The sequence below is a fragment of the Microchirus variegatus genome, assembly GCF_963457635.1.
Source record: "Microchirus variegatus genome assembly, chromosome: 15".
In the NCBI taxonomy this organism is placed as follows: Eukaryota; Metazoa; Chordata; class Actinopteri; order Pleuronectiformes; family Soleidae; genus Microchirus; species Microchirus variegatus.
In genome coordinates this window covers 13,056,333-13,082,396 of record NC_139816.1, presented here as the reverse complement: position 1 = coordinate 13,082,396, position 26,064 = coordinate 13,056,333, and the positions used below count along the sequence as shown (strand labels likewise).

General features: G+C 39.7%; 2 protein-coding genes across 3 annotated transcripts in view; one reads left to right on the top strand and one right to left on the bottom strand.

Annotated features, from left to right (window-relative positions):
* Positions 1-566: 566 nt before the first annotated feature.
* On the top strand, positions 567-6,060 carry cd226 (CD226 molecule; the record flags this gene model as incomplete). Its single annotated transcript, XM_083901542.1, has 6 exons — positions 567-649; positions 1,298-1,618; positions 3,023-3,421; positions 4,147-4,249; positions 5,028-5,082; positions 5,911-6,060. The coding sequence occupies exons 1-6, from the start codon at positions 586-588 to the stop codon at positions 6,058-6,060; spliced, it is 1,092 nt and encodes a 363-aa protein (XP_083757668.1). The 5' UTR covers positions 567-585.
* A 4,055-nt stretch (positions 6,061-10,115) lies between these two features.
* The window catches only part of dok6 (docking protein 6), a gene marked incomplete at both ends in the record, with an annotated part of 47,295 nt that continues 31,346 nt past the window's right edge, over positions 10,116-26,064 (bottom strand). The window contains 5 exons of one of the 2 annotated variants that reach the window (XM_083901919.1): positions 10,116-10,290; positions 20,223-20,365; positions 22,242-22,380; positions 22,663-22,852; positions 25,021-25,140. In XM_083901919.1, the coding sequence (XP_083758045.1) occupies positions 10,116-10,290; positions 20,223-20,365; positions 22,242-22,380; positions 22,663-22,852; positions 25,021-25,140 (767 nt within the window). Of the gene's footprint in view, positions 10,295-20,222; positions 20,366-22,241; positions 22,381-22,662; positions 22,853-25,020; positions 25,141-26,064 lie in introns of both variants that reach the window. The other variant, XM_083901920.1, reaches the window with a different exon arrangement.

Sequence of the window (26,064 nt, the reverse complement as noted above, 5' to 3'; positions counted from 1 at the left end):
GTAGGAACCTGTGTAAAAGCCATTCTTAATATTTTAGTATTCGTATATAAATTACCTGAAATATACAATTTCCTTATCAAAACATATGGATGGTTTTAATGATTTGGTAAAACACAAATGTGTGTGCTATCTTTTCAAACTAAATGAATCTTATTTTTCACCCTGTTTTGAACTTTCAGTTCTTCTCTGTGAGCTGCAACATCAAAAACAGCAGCCTATGTTATGTCTTCAGTCATGAAATTATGTTTTAAAATGAGCAAATATGTTCAGTCTTACAAGAAAGCAGTCATTGTATACAAGATAAAAACCTTTTACAGACATTCATGCAGCTGAAGGCAACACTAGCCCAACTTGGGAAAACTTCAGTTGGAATTCCACCATTTAACATTATGCCATAACCCCGCATCCCATTACCAGACTCAGTGATAAAGTGCCCCTCTGTGGAGTGGGCTAACAGTAGGAGGCCATGAAGCGTGCATGAGCAGCTCAAGTGTTTATCTGTGGCTACAGAGTGAGCAGGAAGTGCAGCTTGGTGCCTCCACTCGTCTTATCAATGCAGCTTTCATTCTCCCGTGGTGTGGCGACATGGAAGCTGTACAAAAGGACCACTGGTACTTTGTGGTACTCATCTTTCTCCCTTTTCTTAAAGGTATGAATTTTATCTACATACTTATCTTGTGAATTTCAGTCTTTTGTAGATTATTCTCTTGATAGGCTCATTTCATTGTTGAAACTAATGTTTTCTGTTGTTTTTCATAACTGAGTCAAATCAAAGTTCAAGTATTCCTTATTGTATTTATAAGCAATTCATTATTAATGATTAAAAGGATCATTTATTTCACAGCTCCTGGGTTGAAACATAGTAGAAATGCATGTTTTCAGAAGTTTTGCAGTAGTGTAAAACGTTTTTATTCCCAACCTGCCAGAATTTTCCCAGGAGCCTCTCATGATTAGGAATCAGCTGTCATCCAGCTCTGAAAAGAGTCTTTGAAAACTTGAAAGCTCAATCACCAACGATTGTTAGTTGTGTTGGTGTGTACTGACTCATATTAGCCTAATTAACATTACTCAAGGGATGGCCTCAAAGCTGTGAGGCTTCTCTTCAACTAGAGGACTTAAGGGAGGAAATCATAGCTTTTACACCACAGTTGTGTAGGTGTAATGGATATTGCTCCTAAGCTGAGGATTTAATAAGTACAATTTTATATTATTATTATATATTATTAAATATAGGTTGTATAGTGTACCTATTAAATTATTTGAAACTATACTGATGGGATTTATGTCCTGTGCTCAGTTGTTGTCCAGCAGGAAGAGGCTGTTGTTCGACTAGAGGAAGGCATGGTCCTTGACTGTTTGTGTCCATGGGACGGCAACCTCAGCTTGGTGTCCTGGACCAAAGTGCCAGACAAGAACCCAGTAGCTATTTTCCATCCAGAGTACGGAGTGGCCTTCTCGCGCCAGCACAAAGGGAGGATAGATTTCCTGAGGACCACGACTATGGACGGAAGCATTTCCATGAGGAACGTCACTCATCAGGATATTGGGTTTTACCGCTGCTCTGTTCAGACCTTCCCTCGAGGACCCTGGACCAAGAGCGTTCAAGTGGAGGATTTAGGTAAAGCTGTCAACAAACAGTCACTGTGTCCATTTTTGATAAATTAAAACCCATTTTGGGTGAAGCGACTGTGGGGATCCAGAGAGGAACCATATGCAGCAGAAGCAAGTTGGTGACCACTTAGAGGGTTTCAAACTGGGGCTGAACGATTTTGCAGAAAAATCTGATATATTCCAACCTGATTTGCAATATACACTGCCCAGCCCCCCAAAAATGTCTCAATCAATGTTTTAGCTCGATTACGGCACATGTTTGTTGTGGCATTGTTTGGATAAGATCATGCATGTCGTTCACAGTCTGTCCCCCATTGAATCCTGGCATTCCTCTTGGAATATGCCCCGATAAAACCTGGTCATTTGACCTCGGTTTTTTGACTCTGAGCTAGACCTCACCAAGTAAAGCAACCCCAGATCACAACACTGTCCCCACAGACTTGTATGGCAGGAACTAAATGAGTATGTGTACTTTATTGCATTTGAAACTGGAATAGAGCATGGAACAATAAAACTAATTGCATAGTTTCAAATTGTGATTTTAATTTGAAAACAATTAATGATTTCCAACTCTGGTGTAATTGCAGCGTCTTGTACTAATGCTACGACAAAGATGTGAGCTTTTTCTAATGATTCATCAGAGTGCAGACATCACAGGATTATGTGCCGAGTAACATGACCCCTACCCCTCTGGGTGACGAGCTGTCACTTCTGCATTCAAGTCATATCCTGTTATTGAGAAGATTTTATGGAAGTAAAAGTGAAAAAATCAAGAAGTTTGGCTATCTTATCAACTCGTGATGCTCATACAGTAGTCTGGATGTCATAGCAACAGACTCGTGATACATAGGTCAAGGGGATGTGTGTGTACCCTTTTTGCCAGACATGACAGCAAAGCCAGGGGATTTCCATTACATTTCCCTCCTTATGATCCAATGGATCAACTAAAGCATGGAAATTCATCACAAAAGAATACAAATACAAAAATAAACAACATTTCAAAAAAAAAAATCAAAACACATACACACTCAGACATCGGGGTGAACCAGACACTAAGTCTGAAGGAACAACCGTCACACATTTTTACAGCGGTAATTGCTGTACTATGATATTTTTTGCTAAAGAATATCATACCATCCCATGCTTACTATCACATGCTTACTATCACACAGCCAATCATAGTATCAGAGGGGGTTCTCACAGATGTTTTGCTGTGGATTAACTTAATCAGCTCTTCTTGGGGGGGCCCAGGCTGAATTACTCACCCTGTTGCATCACCCCTGAGACTTAATCAAGTGGTTGATTTGGTATGAGCTTTTGTTTTGAGAAAACAACCTCTACTGCAGACAATACAACCCATTTCACACATTTAAATGTCTGTCCTCCACCTCCATTTTTTTTTTTTTTACAGATGAACCCCCAGAATATGATGAGGATGAGGACAAAGAAGATGTCACAGACCCCCTCACCCCAGAGGTGACTTTGGCAGATGTAGAGTTGGTGGCAGAGCAGAACAACAACGTGACCATCAGCTGTAACCACAAGCACAACAGCACCGTCTACCAGGCCCTTTTGGAGAGGATGCCACAGGACCAACGCTGGGGCATCATCGGCGTTTGTAAGAAGGTGGAGGGAGGCCTGGTGGGTGAGGACTACAGCGACAGGGGACATGTAAACTGTGCCGACAGCCTTGATGTCAACCTGCACCTGACAGCTGTTACAATGGATGATGGCGGTTTCTACCGCTGTACTTTTAACACAGATGCGGGGGTGCAGACCACCACGGTTCTGCTCACGGTTGTCACTCCAGGTACAAAGACACACATCAAGCTGTGGTTATCTTAGTGTTTTATTCATGCAACCATATGACGGGATGATGAATTGTTTCTCACACTGATGAAGATGTACGAGCGCTAATGTTCCACATAGATAACAGTGATGGATGGAATATAATGGAAACAATGAAGCAGTGTTTGTGATGCTGATCTCACACACTCGGCAGCGTTACCTCTGCAAACGCACAGACCTGCTCAAACCACAACATCCTGCGACCCCATCTCTGAATAGTGAAGTATGAGTCTGTCAGGGTTTCCACCTGTGTGGGGTCAGTGGGACGTAGTCAAACAGAAACAGAAACACAAATTTGGAAATGTTTGGGTTTTGGTTCACATTAAATTAATTTTTTGCCAAATATTGGTACCCGAAGATGCTTATAAGTGAGTTAGAGTAATGTGATTTGTGTTTATTCTGGTCGGTATAATCAAATGTTCCAGCATCAAATGTCCGAACTACATTGTTGTCATGACAAAGAGAGTAAAACAACAAAGTAGGGACTGATAGGTAATGATTTCTGCTTCTAATATACCAGAAATAATGATTTCCTTTGCTAAAATGTTGTTTTCAGAATCAAAATGGCTTTGTTTGTCATTGCACATTCACTCTGTACAAAATTGAAATTGGATGCAAACCCATCAGTGCAAATATTTACATATAATTATTATTTGTGTCTTGTTTTTTTTTTTTTTTTTTCTGTAGGTGGATTCAGCCTCTCCTTGTACATGATGAGCATTTACATCGGGGCTGGAACTGCCGGTCTTGTTTTATTCATAGTCATCCTCACACTGGCATTAAAGCGCTGGTAAGAGCTCACTGTGTTTTCACGTCGGGTAAAAAACATCTCTACTTAGCATTATGGAACAAACTGATCTGTCTGTTGACTGACATCAAGTGCGTGGCTCCACTAAGGAGGTTGTTTTGTTTTATTTATGAGCATGATTATAAAAAATATTGAACTGATTTGCATCCAACTTTATCAGCTGATGGAAAAAAAAATGGTGCAATTTCTTTGTACCACTGTCCTTAACATTTTGAGATGAGGTAGTCTTATGTATTCATTGTGCTCATGGTTTAACTCTCACAGGAATGAACACAACAGGAAATAAATAGGGGGATATTTATCAGTCTGAAAGGAGTGACTTGTGAAATATTTGTGCAGTTCAGTTATTTTGGTGAAGCCCACAGAAAAATCCATAAAAACAAGCCTCGTGGAAATTAGAATTTTTGACATGAAAATGTGAAAACTGTTAATGCATGAGGTGGATTCTCATTGCCACGCGTCGTTCCTTTCAAAATGTGCGAAGACATTTGACTCCAAAGCACAAATATGGACAACACTGCATATGTTTTAATGACGCCATCGCAGGATCTGGGTCCTTTCAGAATTTTGAATAAACATTAATAGGAATATAGTGGGAAATATGTTGTGTTATGTACTTTTTTATTTTTGTGGGAAAACCTTGAATACTTGAAGACCATATCAGATATGGTTCAATTTAAATGAAATTCACTTAAATCAAATAAGTCGGTTTGTGTTTGTTTATTTCTTTATTTGAACTTTTATTTAATGATCATCACAGGAAGAAGAACAGGAGAGAGGAGTACAGAGTCAAACTCCACCCGTCTCAGAGACAGGCAAGTGTTGCATTATTCATTTTATCTACTCTTGTCTTCACACTTGACACCTTTAAGACTCTTCCCAACCTCCTCATCAGACATGCACTTAATTACAAAGCCATCACACCTCGCTCTTAGTCATATCATCGGATATAGCACATCCCATCGTCATGTGACCTGGTGCATAGTTGTCTTTATGAGTAATACTTCACAGTCGTTAATCAAATAACACGGAACTAACTACTTTTTATACACGTATATTATTATCATGTCCAAATGTAGCAAAGGTTATGGGAAGAATCATTTGAAAATATTGGATCATTTCATGAATTCTTTGGTGATGTGATATAAAATGCAATTATATGTATAAGTATTATGAATACATACATACAGAAGAGTATTAAGGCCACAAGAAAAAAAATCAAGTATGAATGCTGACTTTTTTCTCAGAAAGAATTCTGGCTTTTTTCTCTGACTTGAATCCAAGAACTCTGACTTGTTTTCCTCAGAATTCTGACTTTAATCTCAGAATTCTGACTTTTTTCTCTGACTTAAATCTCAGAATTCCAAAAATATTTTTACATGTGGCCTTAATACTCTTCCATACATATAGCGTGAGTTATTTTAATATTTAAAAAAACAACAAAAAAAACCACTTTATTCAACAAAGAAAACACATTCATCATACTTTTTTAAAAGCCATCCTAAAAACTTTATAATATAACATACAGTATCTTATATAAATTGCATATTTTCTCACACTTTCCTATGCTGTTAACATTATCACCTGCCACCTGTCCTCATCTAACACCTCCATGACTAACAACCTTCACCACATACTCGCAGCCAAACATCTATGAAAACATCAGTGTGTGTCCCAGGATGACTAAGAAGTCCCGGAAGATCAGACTTGTCCCTGTGTACGCCAACCTGCAGAGTGTACGAACGCACAAAACCAGAAGTCAGCAGCAGCAGCAGCAGCCTCGTGGTAAATGAGTGGACGCAAATAAAAGGATGCACTGCTTTAATGTGAACGCGTAGTTGTTGTAATTTTCTTTTCATCTGTCACAGATGTCAGTGCTTTTTTTTTTTTTTTTTTTTTTTAAACAAAGAACTATGTTCATGTATATGAACACAAAGAGGTGCATTGACAAACTGGGACTAGCTTTTTGATAAGATGCAGGAATCACTCTGACGGTGATTAATATTCATATTGGAGCTTGAAACGCATTAACAAGCTGGTGCTTGTGTAAGTCACAGACAGCTGACACATTTGGTTGGGTCCAGCCCTTAATTAAATGTAGTATGTACTGCATAATTACTGTTGAGAAAATATCTGTTTTGGGCAAAACAATATTTGACGGCATCCGTCATGCAGAGAGAGCCGACAAAAGCCTGTGTAATCGTTCTTTTCTCTCCCGTAACCCCCGAGTAAAACGACTGACAAAAGCCTGTGTAATTGCTCTGCGTTTACTTTCATCCCCTCATGCTTTTCCATTCAAAGCCTGACAATGGCGTCTAATCATCTAACGGAGAAGAGACGCAGTCACTCAGCACTGTACCATCACTTGAGACTGTTGCTGCTTCTCCCAAAGGGCTCTCTTTCTAGGATGGCTGCATTCTAGTTACAGCACGCTCTTATTATGAAAGCTAAACTCTAATTAGCTAATCCTGTGCTTCAGTATATAGCTCCCCGACACTTGCTTTTTTTATACTTATGAAATGTAATTAAACAAACTATTTTTTTATGATAGGCTGTCACAAGTTTACCAAGTTGTATTTTTTTATGGTTTTTAATCTCGCCTAGATGTTATTGTAAAGCAGTATTTAAGGTTTATGGTAGTGCCATTAAACTGTGTGTTGTTTATTTGTAACGTGGCTCGTTTATCTCCATAGAAATGGAGGCAGTGGCAGAGGCAGTAATGGATATGTGGGCTATTCCACTAGGAAGCAAGACAAATGTGGACACGTTAAGAAATGTCAACACAAAGGGACAATATAGTTTTGGAAGTTTTTTTGTTGTCTTTATTCTCTGCACTTTCTTTTGAAAGCTTCCAGTGAAAATTTGACTGTGATACTTGTGAAACTGCGAGGTGTGTGACCAGCAGTACTGAAACCAATGTGTGTGCATAATTACTCCCTGTGGTATAAATAAAATGTGTCATCACCACTTCTTTGCTTATACTTCCTGCGATGTGAGTGTGATATATGGAAAGCAAACCTAAAGAGCTTTAAGCTTCAAGTAATTTCCAACAAAATGTCATTGCAAAACCCACCAAGGAGAATCTGATTTTTTTGACTCTACCAATAAACAAAAGTGATTTGAAGTTAAACATGCTGTCAACTGCTTTATGCAAAAAATGTATAATGTTAGGACATAAAAGGATCATGATGTGTCCTCAGAGATTAAGAAAACATGTTCAACTGACACTGGCTACGCTGATATCAATGCTGGAGTTGAAAGTTTTCACTCGGATGGAAGCAAAACACAAAACTATTACTGTTAAAAGTCCAATTTAATGTCTTCTAAACACATCAGTCTGACTAAAATCTAGTCGGACAAACCTACCTGGATGATGCGATTCATAGTCCGATTACGCCTGCATGTATACGCTTAGTCGGACTTGAGTCGGACTTGAGTCGGACTTTGGCGTTCTGCACATGCACCAAAATTCCCTCCCCGGTCTTTGACCCGGAAGTAGAACGAGACGACGTATAAACTGCAGTACCGTTGCCGGGAAAAGAGCAAATAACGCGTCGGCGTTGGCGAGAGCGAAAGCTACAGAGAAGACCCACTTTTGGACTGATGTACAGCAGAGACTTAGCTTGATTGGACTGCATGTAAAGGTAGTCATGCAGTCCAGTCACTGCCTTTGTTGGTGAGTATTTCACATTTCTAAACTTTTTTTTTACTGACCACTATTGTTGAATTGACATCTTATTTCTGTATTTTGTAAGATCTGCAGTTGTACATATTTTACATAATCCCTATGTTTAAAAGTGTTCCCTACAGGTTGCATAGTGCTGCTTTAATGATACTCGCCTTGCATTTGACAAGAAAACTGATGATACTTGATAGAACATTCAATTTATTACATTTTTTTTTATCATCAAAAACATGACATACTGTATGTACATTTAGTGAAAACCGTAGTCCTACAGTCAACGTATCCAAAGTGCATTTAACAAACAATCTGACAGGAACAGAACAAGAGAAACACAATTGTATTTTAGTAAAATAAAAATATGACAACACAACAGACTGACAAACAAGTTAATGGCTACAGTTAACAACAGAATAACTTTCTCCATTCTGTTCAGCCAGCCACAGTTCCAATGCTCCGGATGTAGTGGAACAAATACACACACGTTTACGAACCACACTTTGAGCGACTGATGGACTGATGTGGCCTGATGTGTCAACTGCCTTTCTACAAACTCGTAAGTTACGTTACGCTGACACCTCTTTTAATTCATCTCAAGTTCACACAACTATCTTAAATAAAACATTTATAAAACAAAGTGACGACAAAATCCAACTTGAACGCAAAGAAAGTGCATGTAGGCCTCTAGAAAACCAAACAACAAAAATATATTTTGACAGTGACGGACTGCTTTGCTGCCTCAAAGTGAAACCCTTTTCTTTTTCTTTTTTTTATCATATTCTTGCTGTAATTCGAAAGACCTACACTTGTTTTGTGATGCCACAGAAAGCATAAACATATTTACCGCAGATATTTGAAGAGATGAATCGGTGTCTGCTGACAGCCGGAGTGTTATACTCCACTTTTAGAAAAAGATGTCTGGCTTGATCTCTTTGATTTCGTAGCTGCGCCCCCGTTGGATTTAAGGGAATCTTAAGACGCTGTGTTGTGAAGTGGCAAAGATAAATGTTGTACACTGTGGTCGGAAGGCACTTCTTTATGGAGGAGAACGTGATAACCACGATGTATAAAACTGTTTTTAATCCACGTGAGCCTGTTAACTGTTAACAGATTTCTCTTTTGTTTTAGTTGTTTTTTTTTACAGTCATGTATATGAGGTGATCAATACCGCTCTGAGTGCTTACACAGTTTGCTTATCCACAGAACAGAGCATTGTAAAACTCTCTAAAGACACGTTATATCTAATTTATTATGCAGAATGATAACTTGTGGTTTTACAAGTGCTTTGTTTGAAGCCAGATCCTGTTGTTTCCAGTCTTTATCCTCGTCTTTTCGTCATGTATAGATACGATCCTCCACAAACGCCAACATTTACTTTGACGTTTTATTACCTTGCATAACTCCTCAAGTCCTCACCTCTTTTCCTTTTGCTAATGAACCATTCATCCGACAAGAAGAGTTAGAAGCTATTAAAACAATATTGTACCATTAGTGTGTCGTGAAGAATGGCAGTTTAAAGTAAAGATGGCCGCGAGAAGGTCACATTCTATCATTGGTGACATGGCCGTCCACTCCTGTATCCTTGAAGCACTTTGGTGAACGACCTTTTCTTTTCGCTGGTTGTAACCGATTAAGGACTTTCGGCTGATTCATCACCGCTATCAAAGTCGAGCGGTTTTTAGTGTCGGGCATTTATCAATTTCACGTTGTTGAGAACAAGCACAGTACAGTTAGACTGCAACGGATTATGTGTCAGAAATCATGTGGCGTTTTGTCTTTCTTTCTTTCTTTCTTTCTGAACAAACCCCTGCTGAGGCTGCACATTGTTGGAATGGGAATTTTGTCAAAATTCAGCCTTCAAAAGAAAATAGTTTTACAGCAGATCTTGGTGTCTTAGGTCTAAGAGCATAATGACAACATAAAGGACTTAAAAAGCTACACTTAAGGGATTTTGGTGCTAACTTTGAAGCTACTGCTGCAGTCAGACATAAAATAAAAATAAAACGACAACAAAAAACAACATCACGCCGTCCCACTCGCTCTACAGTTGACACTATTGTTACAGTTTCACCAGGAAATGATATATTACACATGTCACTATACATATTTCTACATCCTCTCTACAGTAGTGGTTAAAGTGTCCAGTTTTGGTCGAGCAGTTCTCTGTCATTGAAGGGCTCTCAGGCTGCAACTGGATCCACAGCCACTAGAGGGCGATGGTGCCTCTTTCTGGTGCTGGCTCTTCTCCTCCTGCTGCTGCTGCTGTTGCTGCTGCTCTGGCTCATCAGACAGAAAGCTGGGAAACGTCTGTGCTCGAGGGATGAAAGTCATTGTCAGGCCACTTCCTGTGACGAGGAGAAAGAAAAAAAAAAGTGGACAAAGAGTCGATGAAGTGCTCGTTTTCACTTTGTCCCGTCTGATTTACCTCGGCTCTTAAATCGAAGCAATAAGTCCGGTGTACTTCTCCAGCAAACTGTTGCTTAGCTACCGTCGGTGCCCATGGCTTCATAAAGAAATTAAGATTATAAAAACCATTCTGACATTTTACATTTAGATTGAAAAATGATCTCTTCACATCATTAAGTGAAGGTGCCTCTCAGGTGCTACAATAATTAAAATAAAAAGGTTTTTTACTGGGATAAAAGATTTGACGCGAAATCGACCTTTCACCTCAAATTCAGAGCCTCATTCCACGCCTCATCATCCCGGAGTGTCTGCTGCCTCGTCTCGTTCCCCTGCGCGCTGCCTCTCCACCTTAATTTAAATTAATTGGACCAATTTGTTCTTCAGTGCATATTGGTTAACTGCACTGAGAGGGAGTAATGGATACTTGTGGGTGGAGAGCTGCTCTGTGCAACTGTGAGACGATTAATAATATATTAGAGCGCTGTTTGGAGACGTGCGCGCCGAGGTGGGTTGAGGATAAAGTGGCTGGCAGGCTGCTGATCATGCACCGAACTGGGGAGGAAGTGGCCGCCGATCAATATTTCAGGAGGTGCAAAACTTAACACAACGTTGTGATCAATTCGAACCGATAGCATATGTGGTTGCCGGGAAAAGTTGTTGCGTGTCAATATTTTTCCACTGAGGTTAATTGAAATTTGATGAACAAATTAAAAGTCCACTTGGTTTTCTTCTGGGGGCCACACACTGGATAATAATAAATAAGTAAAACAAAAGACTAATGGATAGTTTCCGTCTCCGCTGTTGGTGCCATCAGTAAAAACGCTTTTGGAGACTCTTTAAGCAAAGTCAGGGTAAACCTGAAGACCTGAAACGAATTAAATAATGAGGTTAAGAGAGCATAGCACAAGAAAGTGGACTCATTTATACTCTATATAAATAAGGAAGCTGCAGCACTAAATGTAAGAGAGAAAGGGAAGCGGCAGGAAGCACAAAAAAAACTACATTTTGCGTACTTGTACATCAATTAAACATTTAACATAATGATTGGCTCTGTTACTTTTCTCTCCAGTGTGTATGTGCGTACACCAAAGATGTTGACCGAAATCCAGTCTTATATAAATGTATCTTAAAGGCATACTTGAGTAAAAGTAGAGTAGAAATCAAGTAAAAGTCTTAAAGTATATGACATTTACTGTACTTAAGTATCGAAAGTCATTTTCTGATATGAAATGTGCTTAAGTTTTAGAAGTAAAATTATTAAGAATGTGAGGAGTTAAGGATTGTGCCGTGGTAGCTCAGTGGTAGGGCGAGTTGTCTTTCAACAGGAAGGTTGTGTGTTTAATTCCTGGCCCTGTTAGTCTATAGTGTATGTGTCCTTGAGCAAGACACACAAGATGAAGACTAGAAGCGCAATAAATACAGATCATTACGAGCTCTTCTTCATAGTAATGAGTAACAAAGAGTTAGAAGAAATGGACACTACCTTTCAAAAGTTTGGGGTCATTTAGAAATGTCTAAAAATAACTTTTTTCAATGAAATGAATCAGAAATCCACTTTATAGTATTGATAATATGGTAAACGACTATTCTAGCTGCAAACGTCTGGTTTTTAATGGTACACTGTGTTTGCTAATCGCGTTAGAAGGCTATTGGATGATTCGAAAACCCTTGTGCAATGATGAGCTGAAAACAGTTTTGCTGGTTCTTTGACGAAAGCAAAGTTATTGTTTTGAATAAAAATCTAAAAATCTCTTTCTAATCTTGTCAATGTCGACTATATTGTTTATTTGTTTTGCTACTCTTGATGGATAAAAGTGTGAGTTTTTATAGAAAACACAAAAAAAAGTTATAGGTGACTCCAAACTTTTGAACGATAGTGTAGTGGAGTAAAAGTAAAAGTTACCAGGAATATAAACAACAAAGTTGAGTACAGATATGTGTTTATGAGTACAGATATTTTGTACTTAAGTAGAGTAACAAAGTATTTTTACGATTACAACACAACTGAAATCAGTCTTAATGAGAACATTTTGGCTGGTCCTCAACATTTCAAAGAGCCTTTTGAAGGTTAAGACTTTGTGTTAGAGTTAAGGTTAGAACTAGTTTTAGTCATTTAGTTGTGATGGTTAAGGTTGGAGTTTGGTGGAGGATCGGAAATGCATTGTATCCATGATTGTCCACACTAAGAATGCTACACGTGTGTGTGTGTGTGTGTGTGTGTGTGTGTGTGTGTGTGTGTGTGTGTGTGTGTGTGTGTGTGTGTGTGTGTGTGTGTGTGTGTGTGTGTGTGTGTGTGTGTGTGTGTGTGTGTGTGTGTGTGTGTGTGTGTGTGTGTGTGTGTGTGTGTGTGTGTGTGTGTGTGTGTGTGTGTGTGTCCACAGTGCCAGTCATGATGCCACCAAAGGAACCGAGGCTCAAACCACAGGACGCAGCGCCGGCTCACCGTGACGTGGAATAAATAAAACAAGATCCAGTCAGGTCAGCAATCACTGTCACTGTGACACTTGTGTGAACGTGTGTTTGTGTGTCAGAGCAAGAGAGAAAAAAAAGTGAAATGAAAGACACAGAAAGAACTTTGTTGTGTGTGTGTGTGTGTGCGTCCGTGTGTGTGTGTGAACAGCTTGCAGCAGGAAGAAGAGAGAGGCCAGTGTGGGTGTCAGGATGAGACCAGAACAGGACCAGCCATAACAGATGAGTCATATACACACTCACACACACACATATTGGATATCTGAAAAAGCTTAATGTAAAAGCCAATCGGTAAGCTCTAAATATGATATAAATGCTTCATTAAGAACAGAAGACGTGTCGAGCTGTAGGAGAAATAACAGCGCTTTTACTAATGTCTGATTGTAACTCGGTGGTAAATACATCAACAGCTACAGTAAGTTGGTGAAAGCCATAGACTGTACATAAAAAAATGGACGTAGTCACCCAGTTACAAAACAAACTTCTCTTTTGAAGCCCTTGAGATTGGACGGCGCCATGTGGAAATTTTTTGTTAAAAATGGTCGTTCGGACGTCACCTGCATCCAGGCATACTGATGTCCACTCGTGTGTGCTGCGATTTATCATCTATTTCCCTCTTAACAATAACCGAATTAACAAAATTGGCATCATTTTCAAGGGTTTTCTAATCATCCAATAGCCTTCTAATGCGATTAGCAAACACAAGGTACCATTAGAACACTGGAGAGATGGTTGTTGGAAATGGGCCTCTATACACCTATGTACATATTCCATTAAAAACCAGACGTTTGCAGCTAGAATAGTCATTTACCACATTAACCATGTATAGAGCAGATTCATTTCATTGAAAAAAGTTAGTTTCCTTCAAAAATAAGGACATTTCTAAGTAACCCCAAACTTAAGTGGTAACTGGGCATGACATCATCCACAATCTGAACTATTTTGAAGCCTCGACAGTTGCGTTTTTGTGATGTCAATAATACAAGTGTTAACTCATATCATTTCCTCTACTTTATAAACGGGAACATCGTTTACAAACGTGACATCATGTTCTGTTGAAACTAGCACCTGAGGCGTTAACTCTAACATGAACTTTTGTAACCAGTACAGTCTCCCCCTGGTGACTAACTGCTACTTTACCGGGAGACTACATCCATTTTTAAAACACAGTTCATTGACAAAACGGGTAAAAAAAATAAAAAAAAGTGTATTGGACTCATTTTGTATATATACACAAAGTTGTGATATTAGTATTGGAAAGGTAGTCGCGACATTCCTACTGTTTCCTTTCTTGTTCTTATTCTATTAAGAAAGAAGGAGAACAGTCTCCAGCTTAAGGTTTCAACTGGATCAACTGGAGTGTGTTTTCCCAAAAAAGCAGTGCAGGTTTAAAAAAAGGAGGGATGAGGGGGGGAGGGGACATTTCTCTCCCCTACCTACAGTACTTAATAGACTGCTGAAATGACAGGTGGGCAACCAGGCATATCCTTTTCACATCTTTGCCAAGACGATCCCTCTCTCGGCAAACCAAGGCCAATTTGGGCTGAGAAAAAAAATAAAAAATAGCTCAGTGTAGACGGAGAGGACGAAGCAGATCTCATCATCACTTCAGTCACAGGCAGCAGTGTTTGCTGTGCAGAGTCAGAGCCAGAGCCAGAGCCAGGCGTTTTTTGGACAGGACACACAAATATAGACACACACACACACACACACAGAATAAGACTCCAAACAAAAAGAGAAGAGATGGTGTCAGCATCCCTCCTCCTCTCCTTCTCCTCCCTATGAGGAGTGGACAGTGATTTATCAGTGCCTTTTCATTATCCAGGGAAGGTCATGTCATCCTATCTGGCCCAGGGTGGCAGCTGCTCGTCCAGGGCACACGGCAAAAAAAAACACACACTGCCAGTTATAATGGCAGACCCCAACACACGGCAGCTCCTTATGCAAGTTGACAGTCACACACACACACGCACACACACACACACACACACACACACACACAAACACACACACACAAACACACACACACACACACCTGTCGGCACCTTCCTCTCTCATAGTGCATCCTAGTAACAGCTGTAACCAGAGAAACAGAGACTGAGTGTGCACACACACGGGCTTATGCAAGACTGCTGACATGCACCTTTCATTGTGTGTGTGTGTGTGTGTGTGGGTCTGTGTACTCTCTATCTTCTATCTTTGTGGGGACATTCTGTCTGTGCCCCACAATTTTAAAGGGCTTTTTTTCCCAGGGTTACGGCCTGGTTGGTGTTGGGTTAAGGTTAGGGTAAAGGGTTAGGGCAGGGGTGTCGAACTCAAATGACCTGCGGGCCAATGAGCATCTAGTCTGGTCAACAAGGGGCTGGTCTAGTGGAAAAAAAGTGGGGAAAAAACAACAGTTCAGTAGCAGGTGGGCAATATAAGATATTCATGATGATATTATGACAGAATTGCAAAGTAATAAGTGCTTGTTTTGATCAAATCAAATGACGTACACTTACAATAAAAACGTATTTAACATTAAAGGGAGAAATAAATGCAAAATTTAGCAAATAATGACGAGGATATATGTAACTCAAACAGCTTAAATATATGTAATTCAGTTCATGTCTGTGTGTACTTCTTCATGTACACATTACTTCATTAAAGACATTGGATGTGATGCACACAATATCAAAAACACTTTTATTTACACCTTTATCGCGACAAAAAAGTGGATTTGTTTTTGTATTTGTAACCTACTTAGGACTTTTTCAGTGTGTGTGTGTGTGTGTTTAGAGCGAGCGCCAGCTGCAGGAGTAACAATAAACTGGATCGAATAAAAAGATCAATCGTATGGATCTTGCAGAGTGGCTGAGTTCATTTCAATTTAGATCCAAATAATGCAGCTGATAACTAGTGTAGAAAAAAAAAGGAAAGGAAAAAACAGCTCAAAAAACACTTGAACTCCCGTTTTACCTGGTCGTAATGAATTTTGAATGAACATCTACGTCTGCTATATTCCACATGGCCTGTTGAAGATAAGAGAGTATTATCCTAGTGTTCTGCCTGCTTTGCTCTTACTCCTCCTCTGTAAAAATCTACTTGTATCACTCCCAGCCGATCAAACGAACAACAGAGAGCTCTCCGTGACATCAGAAGTGCTAATCCTACGCTACTTAACTGTTCGGCACAACTAAAATGCAGAGAAAGAGGGGCGTATGTATGAAGAAAGAAGAGTGTGTGAAATGGCACGGAAAATCAATCAATAAGATTGGGCCTAGGAAAAAATATGTTTCTTTGTTTTTTTTCTGTTCCAATATTAGAGCTGGTAAGATGGTGTCTTGCTTTTTCAACTTTTTTTTTTTTTTTTTTACTTTAAAGCACAATTATTTCCATGCATCACAAAACCCAGTGAAAACAGAAAGAAAAGAAAAGCATAGAAAAAAGCAGCAAAAGTAAAAAATAAACTTAAAACACCTCATCCCTCTGTTTTCTTTAACCCTTTTAGTGCCACAGGTGCGCCCTTACAAAATAGCCGTGAGAATACACAACTCCTTATATGGACATCCTGGGGGTGTGTGTTTATAGGTCATATATTCAGGCTTTTAAAAAAGTGTTATTTTTCTGTCTTCTTATGTGTTGAGTTAAAGTTGTTGTTGTATGTTATATCGCATTGTTAGTAGTGATATAAAGTAGCAATAATTGTGCAGAATTGACAAAAATAGAGCGTTTTTGTACATAAAAACAAGCCAAGTGAACTTTGAACTGTGACAACTTTCCAAATTTGACACATTCAATCTAATTTTGAGTACTTTTTGTTTATATAGTTGGTGAAAAATATTTATTTTTGCATAAGATAGGTTAGCCTAGGTTGTGCTGAAAAAAAAAATAGGATATAAGACTCTATATTCCACATTCGTATAGCCTCTGTATACACAGTTCTGTGTTCTAAGGGGTTAAAAAAAACACCTTTGCCAACTTCCAGCTCAGTAAAAACGCAGATGTCAGAATCGAAGGAGTTAACAATTCTCCGTTCGCCCACGTGCTCATTATCTGAAATAAACAAATAGGTGAATAAACCTCAATGGGACAGGAAACTGTGCTCCTTAATTATTCCCTTGCACCCGCAGGGTATTTGAAAGCAACCCAAGCATGACTCAGCAAATTGACTGTGCTGATTGGATATTCATCATGCATGCAGCGATACAGCCCGGTGAACTCAGCCAGCCACCGTCGTCCACCATCGTTTCTTTTTTTCTTTTACCTCTATTTGAACCAAGTCATTATTTCAGTGTTTAACAGCATCATTATTATTTTAATATTTCACACTCTAATCTATGGAAGACGGCGATTCCCGAACAAGTTTTCTTAAACCCCTCCGGGGGGGGGGGGGTTATTCCGGAAGTCATCAGGCAACTCGACAACATAGAAATTAAAATAAAATGTAATTTAATAATCAAATTAAAATAAAGCTCCACACTGAGTGTGGTGAACCATCTACAAAAACACTTAATCATCATAAGTGTTCTAAGTAGTTTGCTAATGAACAAATGGCTGAACAAGGCAATTAATACATGAAAGTTTCAAATGTTATGGAGGAGCGTAAAAACAAGTGGCAGCTAGTGAGTTAAAATCATATAATACATAAGTATATAAGTAAAATAAGAGGGAATTCCTCAAAGCACATACTCCAAGGTAATGGTATGGTAATAATTTCATTTTTTGGAGGTAATATTGCAGTAATACCATGTTAATTCCAAGAAAATACTCAGCTAATAACTGTAATAGCTTTACATGAAATTGTTTGTGAAACCAATGTTGTCTCACACACAATCTGTTGTTATTCTCAAGCTCTTACATGGTTATAAATAAAGAAATAAGACAGTGTATTACTTCTTTAGCACTAAATTATTACCGTAATATAACGTGTCACTGTAGGGTAATATATAATAGAAAAAGCCAAATGTACGCAGTTAAAACTGAGAAAATTTAATGAGTATGTAGATTAACCACATTACAGAAAGTAATTATAGAAAAGATGAATAAATACTGCACCAAATACGTTATTAAAATCAATTAAAGGGACACTTCACCCGTAGAGTATACTGGTTTTTTTTTACTGATTTAATCTAAGGTTAGACGGGTTAGGATTATTTCACAATCCCACAACAACAGAGAAAGTTGGGATTTCAAAAAATTGACAAAATCATTGACGGCAAAGTCACTTCCTTCAAAGAAAATAAAAGCCACATGCTTCTCTTCACTGTGTTTCTGTCAATTATAACAAATTAAAACCAGTTCAAATTGCAATCCAACTCTGTAAATGTAATGCAAATCAAACAAATCCTAATTATTTTAAGTGTATTTGTCACTAGACGAGAAATGGGTGAAACGGCCCTTTAAGTGAACGTGTGGATGAGGATGGGAGGGATTACTGAAGGGTTACCTGAGTTCATCCACTGTGGAGCTGTGTTATGGTAAATTCTCCGGATTTATAGAGCAGTTTTTTTTTTTTTTTAGTCTTGACATTTTATTTTAGCTAGTCACCTATTCACACATACATTAATGGGGTTTAGTGTCAGCACGTACACCAGTGGAGCCACAGTTGTGCTCTGCTCAGCAGATAAGATGTAAAAATTGTGGAGACCTTACGTCAATTAACAATCAACGCAGACGCCGTACGGGACGCACGAGAATCCAGTGTTTGCGACGAGCCGTTCGGAGGTCAAACATCCCGTGGTCACGACAGGAGCGGGACTCCCCGTCGCTCCGTTACAATCGCCCTGTCGACGAGACCTTTCCCCGTGTCCTCAAACACACTGATGCATTCAATTTATTCATGGCAAAGAGGAGGAGGGTCGGAGATAATGGCGGCGCTGCATGTGCATGCGAGAGCAGGAAGAAGGCGTTGACGTGGGTGTTGCAAAAAAAACGCAGGGTGAGTGGGACGAGCAGTGGAGGTGCCAGGGTGATGGATGAGAGAGGAGCTCCTCTGCTCAGCAGAGTTTGGAGAGCGAGACTTTTAAAAAAGGAGACGCTACAGAGGCTGGTCTTATAACTAATGACCCCCGAGGACCTGAGGGTGGAGGGTGGAGAAGTGCCCTGTTTAGTGTGTATGAGTGAAAACATGTTGATGTTTAGCTTTTCAGCTCACGGGGCCATAATTAAATGATAATAAAAGTCTACATATATACACTCTTAGAAATAAGGGTTCCAAATGTGTTCTGCAAGGGCTGAGGTTCTACCTGGAACCATTTGTTCTTCAAGGGTTCTTGGTAACACTAATGGTTCCAGTAAGAACCATTTTGATCCAGAGAACCCTTTAAAACCCCTTTCCTGAATAAAGGGTTTTAAAGGGGTTCTTGGTAACACTAAGGTTTCCAGGTGGAACCTTTATAAAAAGCTCTACCTGGAACCAAAAAGGATTCTCCTATGATGACCTACTACTACTTCTACTTAGCACTTTTATTTCTAAGAGTGTACATATACATATAAACCGTATATATATTCAGCCTTCGCTTTTCAAAAGTGAATGACGACGTCAAAGCGACTTTCATCTTTGCCAAGCTTTCGGTTTTCAGTCACATTCAAAAGGCCTTTAATTCTCTGATAAATCCACTAATCAACTAATACCATTGACGGAGCTTAATCTCATCGGCTCTTCAAGCACCTTTCTGCCTTTGGTCTATAGCTCGACGTCAGCACACACACGTATGCACAGTGTGTGTGTGTGTGTGTGTGTGTGTGTGCTGTGATGAGTGCATTAATGCACCTGCTGTGATATAACTGTTTATTTCTCCCTTTCTTGCACATAGCATCTGCACTTTTACCTCCACGAACCTCCATTCTTGTCTGATCTCATTTCATTTCAATCAGATCATGAAATCCATATAATTAGATGTTTTTTGTAGCTGCAGCCACCAAGAAGGTATTAAAAGCAAATAGTGAATTATGCAAAAAAGATGACACACAACAAACAAAAAAAGTACAGTATAATCTTCCAATACAGCATTATTTTTTCCATTTTGTTGTATTTCCTTGTGTTGATATTGTATATTTACCTATTTATTACCATCCCTCTCTCTCTCTCTCTGCCGTAACACAGCTTAGTGGCACTAATAAAGGATTATCTTATCTTATCATAGCTATCTTAGCATAGTTGATCTTATCTCACCTTTCCTTGCATGTATTTTTATGTTTTTGACTGAATAATCTGATCTAATCTGCGAAAATGGGAAAGGAAATAAAAAAAAATCCCCTTTAATTCCTTTTACCTACTACAAACAAACATACTGCACAGAATGTAAATGTAATGTGATAATTCTGAATCATACAGTGATTTCTCTCTCTTTCTCTTTAGCTCTGCGCCTCTTCCTGTTGTTCCCACTGACGCAAGCAGGTAAGGAAAATAGCAACGCCGTGTGTATGATAATTAGCAACTTCATGCCCGTACCTTGGTAACTGTAGAGATCTCCCACGCTGTTCTGACGCGTGATATGCTGCCAGTAGGCGCTGCGTGGCAAGGAGATGGACTTGGTTAGTGTCTCTCTGGAGTGGATCTGAAATAGACAGAGGGGGAAATTCGCAGTGTCTCTCACTTTCAGTCGCTCGCTGACAACACGGGGAATTATATTCAATTGTATTTGTACGGTCGCATGTGTTGTCTCATAGCACCTCGCAAGGAAACAACAGTTTCCACAATGAGCAAGCAGGGGAAACATACCTTCACATGATCCTAAATATGTACCAAACTGGATGTTACTATTCAGACTACTCTGATTGGCTGTTTGTCAGGTCAAATGAGGACTTGTAAAGGTAAATATATATGTATATATATATAAAAATCTGCAATTACTCATACGTTTTCCACTCGTTCTCTGCAAACCCGAGCGATGACTTTTGTTTAGCTCCCCGTGTGATTTACAGAGACGAGGGTAAATACTGCATTTGGAAACATTCCCAAATGGTGGGGTCCAAGAGCAAGGCCATACGGTCAAGGCTCATCAAACACCAGGCAGGACCACATAAATAAAGAATAAAGATGATAGCAGGGGGGAAGGAAGGAAGGAAGAAAAGGAGGACAGGGGAAGAGAGGGATGGGCTTTGTGATGGAAGGAGGGAGCAGGTGCCAAGCTCACAGGGTGTCAGGTGTTATCTCTGACCATTCCAATACTTTTGGTGTAAGAAAACCCTCAGAAGACAGTCTATGTATGTACGTTTAACCTTTATTAAACTCGAAAAACATCCCAGTGAGAGTGAGAACCTCTTCAGATCTAAATCTGTTTAAAATGTTCTATTATGGAGACGTGACTTGACATAAAACATAAGACAGCATAACATAAATGAATAACTTTCACTCAAGTGAATACATGTTTTCATGTTCGAGGGAAGATTATGTATAATTTAAGCTTAAAAAGTGAAGTTTTTTTTTCCTGCTGTGAATGCTGATATTTTCAGGATCGGTAGTCGTCATGGAGACAAAATAGTCCTAATGGCAAGATTACTAGGGCTAAAATGTGGAATGTTGAGTTAAGGTTAAGATTAGGATTTATTGGTTAAGGACAATGTTAGGATTAAAAGTGCATTATGTAATAAATCTAAATCCTCCTAATATGTCACAGAGACTCAGGAATAATGTTCATATAACAAACTGAACTCACCAACAACAACAGTACAGCCAAAATATTTGCATTAAAAATATTTTGCAGACTGCAAATCATGTTGATGTTTTGAAATCATGTTTTGGCATGTGGCGCCACCTACCGCCGTCTACCGATCATTGCAGTCAGTAGAGTCTCAGCTGCCGAGCAACCACGGGTTGCCAGTTACGTCAGAAAACGAGCCCTAAAAGAGCTCAGTATTTTGAATTTTAATGTAGTAACCGTTTTTGGCCACATTCTTACATATGGCACTTTTAAGGATGTGGTGCAGATTATCTGATGTCAATGTGGTGTCCTATAAAAAATTCCTTTACAAACTGCTGTGTGTGGTAGGGCCGAACGATTTCGACTGCCTTCGCGATATGATTCACGATATCATTTTCATTCGAAAAGCATGATTTAAAATGATTACTGTGCAATATGTTTATATTTCGACACACATTTTGGCTTTAACAAATATTGCGTCTCCTGCTTTTTCGGTAACATTACCATGAAATGTTCAGCTCTAACGTGCGGTGATGAATAAGTGCCTCTAGTTTAGCTCAATGTTTCTTCCAGCATATGTTGCAAAAAAATATTTTAGCACCTGTATGAAAGCGACACACACAATATCAACACATTTAATGATTATTCCTCGAGTATTGGCGCGGTGACACGTGCGCTCATTCTAAGTTGTTAATGACAATTTGGCAATGCAAAAAAAAAAAAAGAAAGAAGAAGGAAAAAAATGCTGTCGTGGAAAATCTGATAAAGAACCAAAAATGGAACACTGTACCTGGGAGCTTTTCTCCATCTCCTCCATCATCCTCTCATGCTGCTGGGCAATGGCCAGCGTGGCTGAGTGGACCCGCTGATAGATCATCTCCCCCTCCCGCGTCTGGAACGTGAACAAACCCTCTCCTGTATCGCACATCCTGCGCCAGGAACACACACACAGAGACGGAGAGGAGGTACAAACACTTTAGATTGCTGATTTAAAAAAAAAAATATGCAGTTACAGAGACACATGGATATAATGGCCCGATGGAGTCAAACACCCTCTCATACCAATGAGCAGATAGAGTCTAGCAACTGTCACGGAGTCTGCCTGAGGTGCTCTGCAACAAACGTCGCTATCATGGGATGGGCAGGTTCCCAAAAGTTTCTTTGACAGAGTTATTGTGACATTTCAGTCACAGACACCACGTAACACCCACCTCCCGGACTCAAAGGTGAACCAGGTGGAGTCTCGACCGTATCTGCGCAGGGAGCTGAGCGGCCACATGACGAGTTTGAGGCGAGCATTGTGAATGTCCCACAGGTAGATGTTTTCGTGGGTTATCTGCATGGTGCACTCCCCGTAGATGTCCAGGTTCGGCGTGGGCATGAGGTACACGTTGAAACGTTCTGGAAAGATTCATATTCAGCAATTAAAACGGTTACAGTTCAACTGATCGTAGACCTTTTGATATGATTACATTATTGTATTTTATAATGTATTTACATGCCAGCATTTCAATACCTTATCCAAATATAATGGGAGTAAATGGGGGTATTGTTTGAGTTTGGTGTTCACAGTACACTCTTAGAAATAAGGGTTCCAAAATGGTCATTCTACAAGGGCTGAGGCTCTATCTAGAACCATTTGCTTCTGAAAAACCCTTTCCTAAAGAAAGGATTTTTCAAGGGTTCTTGGTGGAACCCTCCAAAAGGGTTCTCCTATGAGGACTAGCTGAAGAACCTTATATGGTTCTACTTAGCACTTTTATTTATAAGTGTATTTATTGAGTGTAGAGGGGATTACACTCAATTTTTTAAACAGCCTAAAAGTGCATCAGCCTCTCTGAAGTAATAATGTGGTCCAGCAGAGGACAAACTTGCATTCAAAACACTTTTAATTAGGCATGTGCAATATTATGAGCACAATATTGGCAGATATTGTCTTTAAAATGTATTTTCGGATATCGCCAAGCACACCAAGATCGGCCAATATCGCTAACGACTAAAATAGTAGGCTGAAAAACGGCTACCTCCTTGCCTCCTATGCTAGCGCCCCCTACAGCTGTTGCCTAATTATTTCGCACATTTATAACTCTATAGAGATATCGCATCTACCTTCAGTACATAGACTATGCACTTTGTTCTCTATGTTGAGAATAAATAGAGAAATCCTGCCCTGTATTAATCCTCTTGTCTAACTCTCAACAAGAAAATGGAACGTTGGATCATATTTTAACCTTAACCAGAATTTTGTATGTATTTTTTTTTTCCATTTTTAAAATATAAAATGCTGCATGTGAGTCAAAATTGAACTATAAAGTGCCAGTTCCTTAAAAGTCAATCAGTAGATTAGGATTCACTTTGCTTGGTGGATTGTAAGCAGTCATCCAGTGAGCTGGACTGGGATCATTGACTTTAATCTAACGCTTTATGGCAGACAAAGAGGGAGGGGGGGTAAAAAAAAAAAAAAAAAAAAAAGATAGAGAGGGAGAGACTTCTCCGTAATCTGAAATGAGTTCTCACTAATTACACTTAATGATTCACAATAAGCCATGTGTCTGCAGTGGACAGAAAATAGCTATGTCATAGTGTGGCGTATTTTTAGGGACGGTGTAAATGAACTCTGATCTAATTATCGGCCGCAGCCTTTTGTGGGTCGGGGCCGCTAATTGAAACGTGGTCGTGGGCCCAAATCCGTCGTTTCTTTCACTGATTCACTGCCGTCTCCATCTGTCTTTATGACACTCTTTTCTTTTTGCTTTTTGCACCAAACAGCCGAGTTTCAGCCGGAAGAAGAAGAAGAAGAGGCAGAGGGATTGTGCTGTCACAATTGAGTTGTTTACTGCAAGCTGTCAAAACTTGTGTATTAATATCCTCAAATAAAATGGCGACCAAGTTATTTTGAAGAATACAATTTGACTTTACCGCTGCAGTGTAAAGTCAAATTGCTTGTAATGACAGCAGATTACTTTCAATTACTCGTCCTTTTTACAATTTTTAAGCTCTTCTTTGCCTGTTGCCCTTTCGATTTCCTCTGCGAGTGAACACTGTGAGAGCTGCACCCCCTTGTCTCCTTTCCATTTCCATTTCCTGTGAGTGGAATATGTGGGGAAGCACATTTATTTCACATGGCCTTAGGAGCCATAATCTCATCCATCTCTGTGACAAGCTTCATTATGAGGGAAGCCAGTGATGCACAGCATTTCTCATTAGGCCTGGAACAGAGCCCCGACCACAGCCTGTGACCTGTGCTCTAACTCACACACACACACACACACAGGTTCCCTTTAACACACACACACATTCAAATCTACTTCTGAAGCTAAACAAACATGTGCTACTGTTTCCAAAGACCGTTACCAGGGACTGTGGATCAGATATTGACAAAAAAAAGGCCCCTATTAACTAGACCTAATTGGACAGTGACTGTTCTGCTCCCCTAACCCTCTGAGGGCTCAGCTGCATTAACACATATGGGCCTGGACCACAACCACTAACTACTAGATGGCAGGCAGAGTGTGAGAGATTGACCCTGAATAGCTGTCTGTGTTAGCAGGGACTAATTGGGCACTCACCGTTCTGCTCCCGCTGCACTCCTGCTGCTAACAGGTCTGGCTCTCCCAGGCTGATGTCGTTGAGACGGCTGCCCAGGCACTCGATGCACAGCAACTTGCACCATTCCTCTGCATCCAGCTCTGCACACACAGCAGCAGCAGCACAGCGTTAAGGCACACACACACACACACACATGCACACACAAACACCTCCCTCCTTCATACCCAGCGCTGCACACTTAATAAAACATGCTGTTTAAATTACACTAACACCACTGTGCCGCCTGTGGCATGTTTGCACGTATGCATACACATACATCACGATGTATTTCAAAATAAAATGCTACACGTACAGAACACGAGTACAGCCGACAGCAACCGCGGGCGGGAGGAAAAATCCATCTTATTGATTTGCTTCAGATTAAAAGAGGCAGCAGGTTCAGCAACAGCCAATGACGGATGAATGTTCTCCTCCCTCCTTTGCAAAACTCAGTCCCTCCTACATGTAAGTAGCTCTGCGAGGACAATAAGGGCCACGGCCACAATTGAAAGTAATGATCATTTCTGTGATCGATAAGCTATTTACCAAATTGAAGGAGGGCTTTAGCTTTAGCTTGTTAATTTAAAAGGAAAGATAAACGAAGTCCGCGTATGTGCTTACGACTCAAATATTAGATAAGTGAATGAACACTGACGTTGCAGATGATGTTAACACTAGTTAGATTAGGTTAGCACAAAGACGGCAAAATACTGAGACAGATAGTTTGGCTCTTATCTGTCTGCTGTTAATGAAGTTGTTTAAGAGATTCATGCAGAAAAAAAATATGAATCTGTAATATTTTATAACCGTGTTTGGAAGTGGACATTTTTGTCCTCTACTGACTTAAGAGGGCAGTAAATTAAACAGACGCCTGAGGGTTAACATTAGATTATCTGATTAAAATCATTCTTTATTTAAATGAGCTGTTATGGATTCATCAATTCATGAGATCTAACTTTAAAAATATGCATTTTCCTGTAGGTAACGCCGTTTCTCTTGCAATGCGAGAGAAGAACGAACATAAA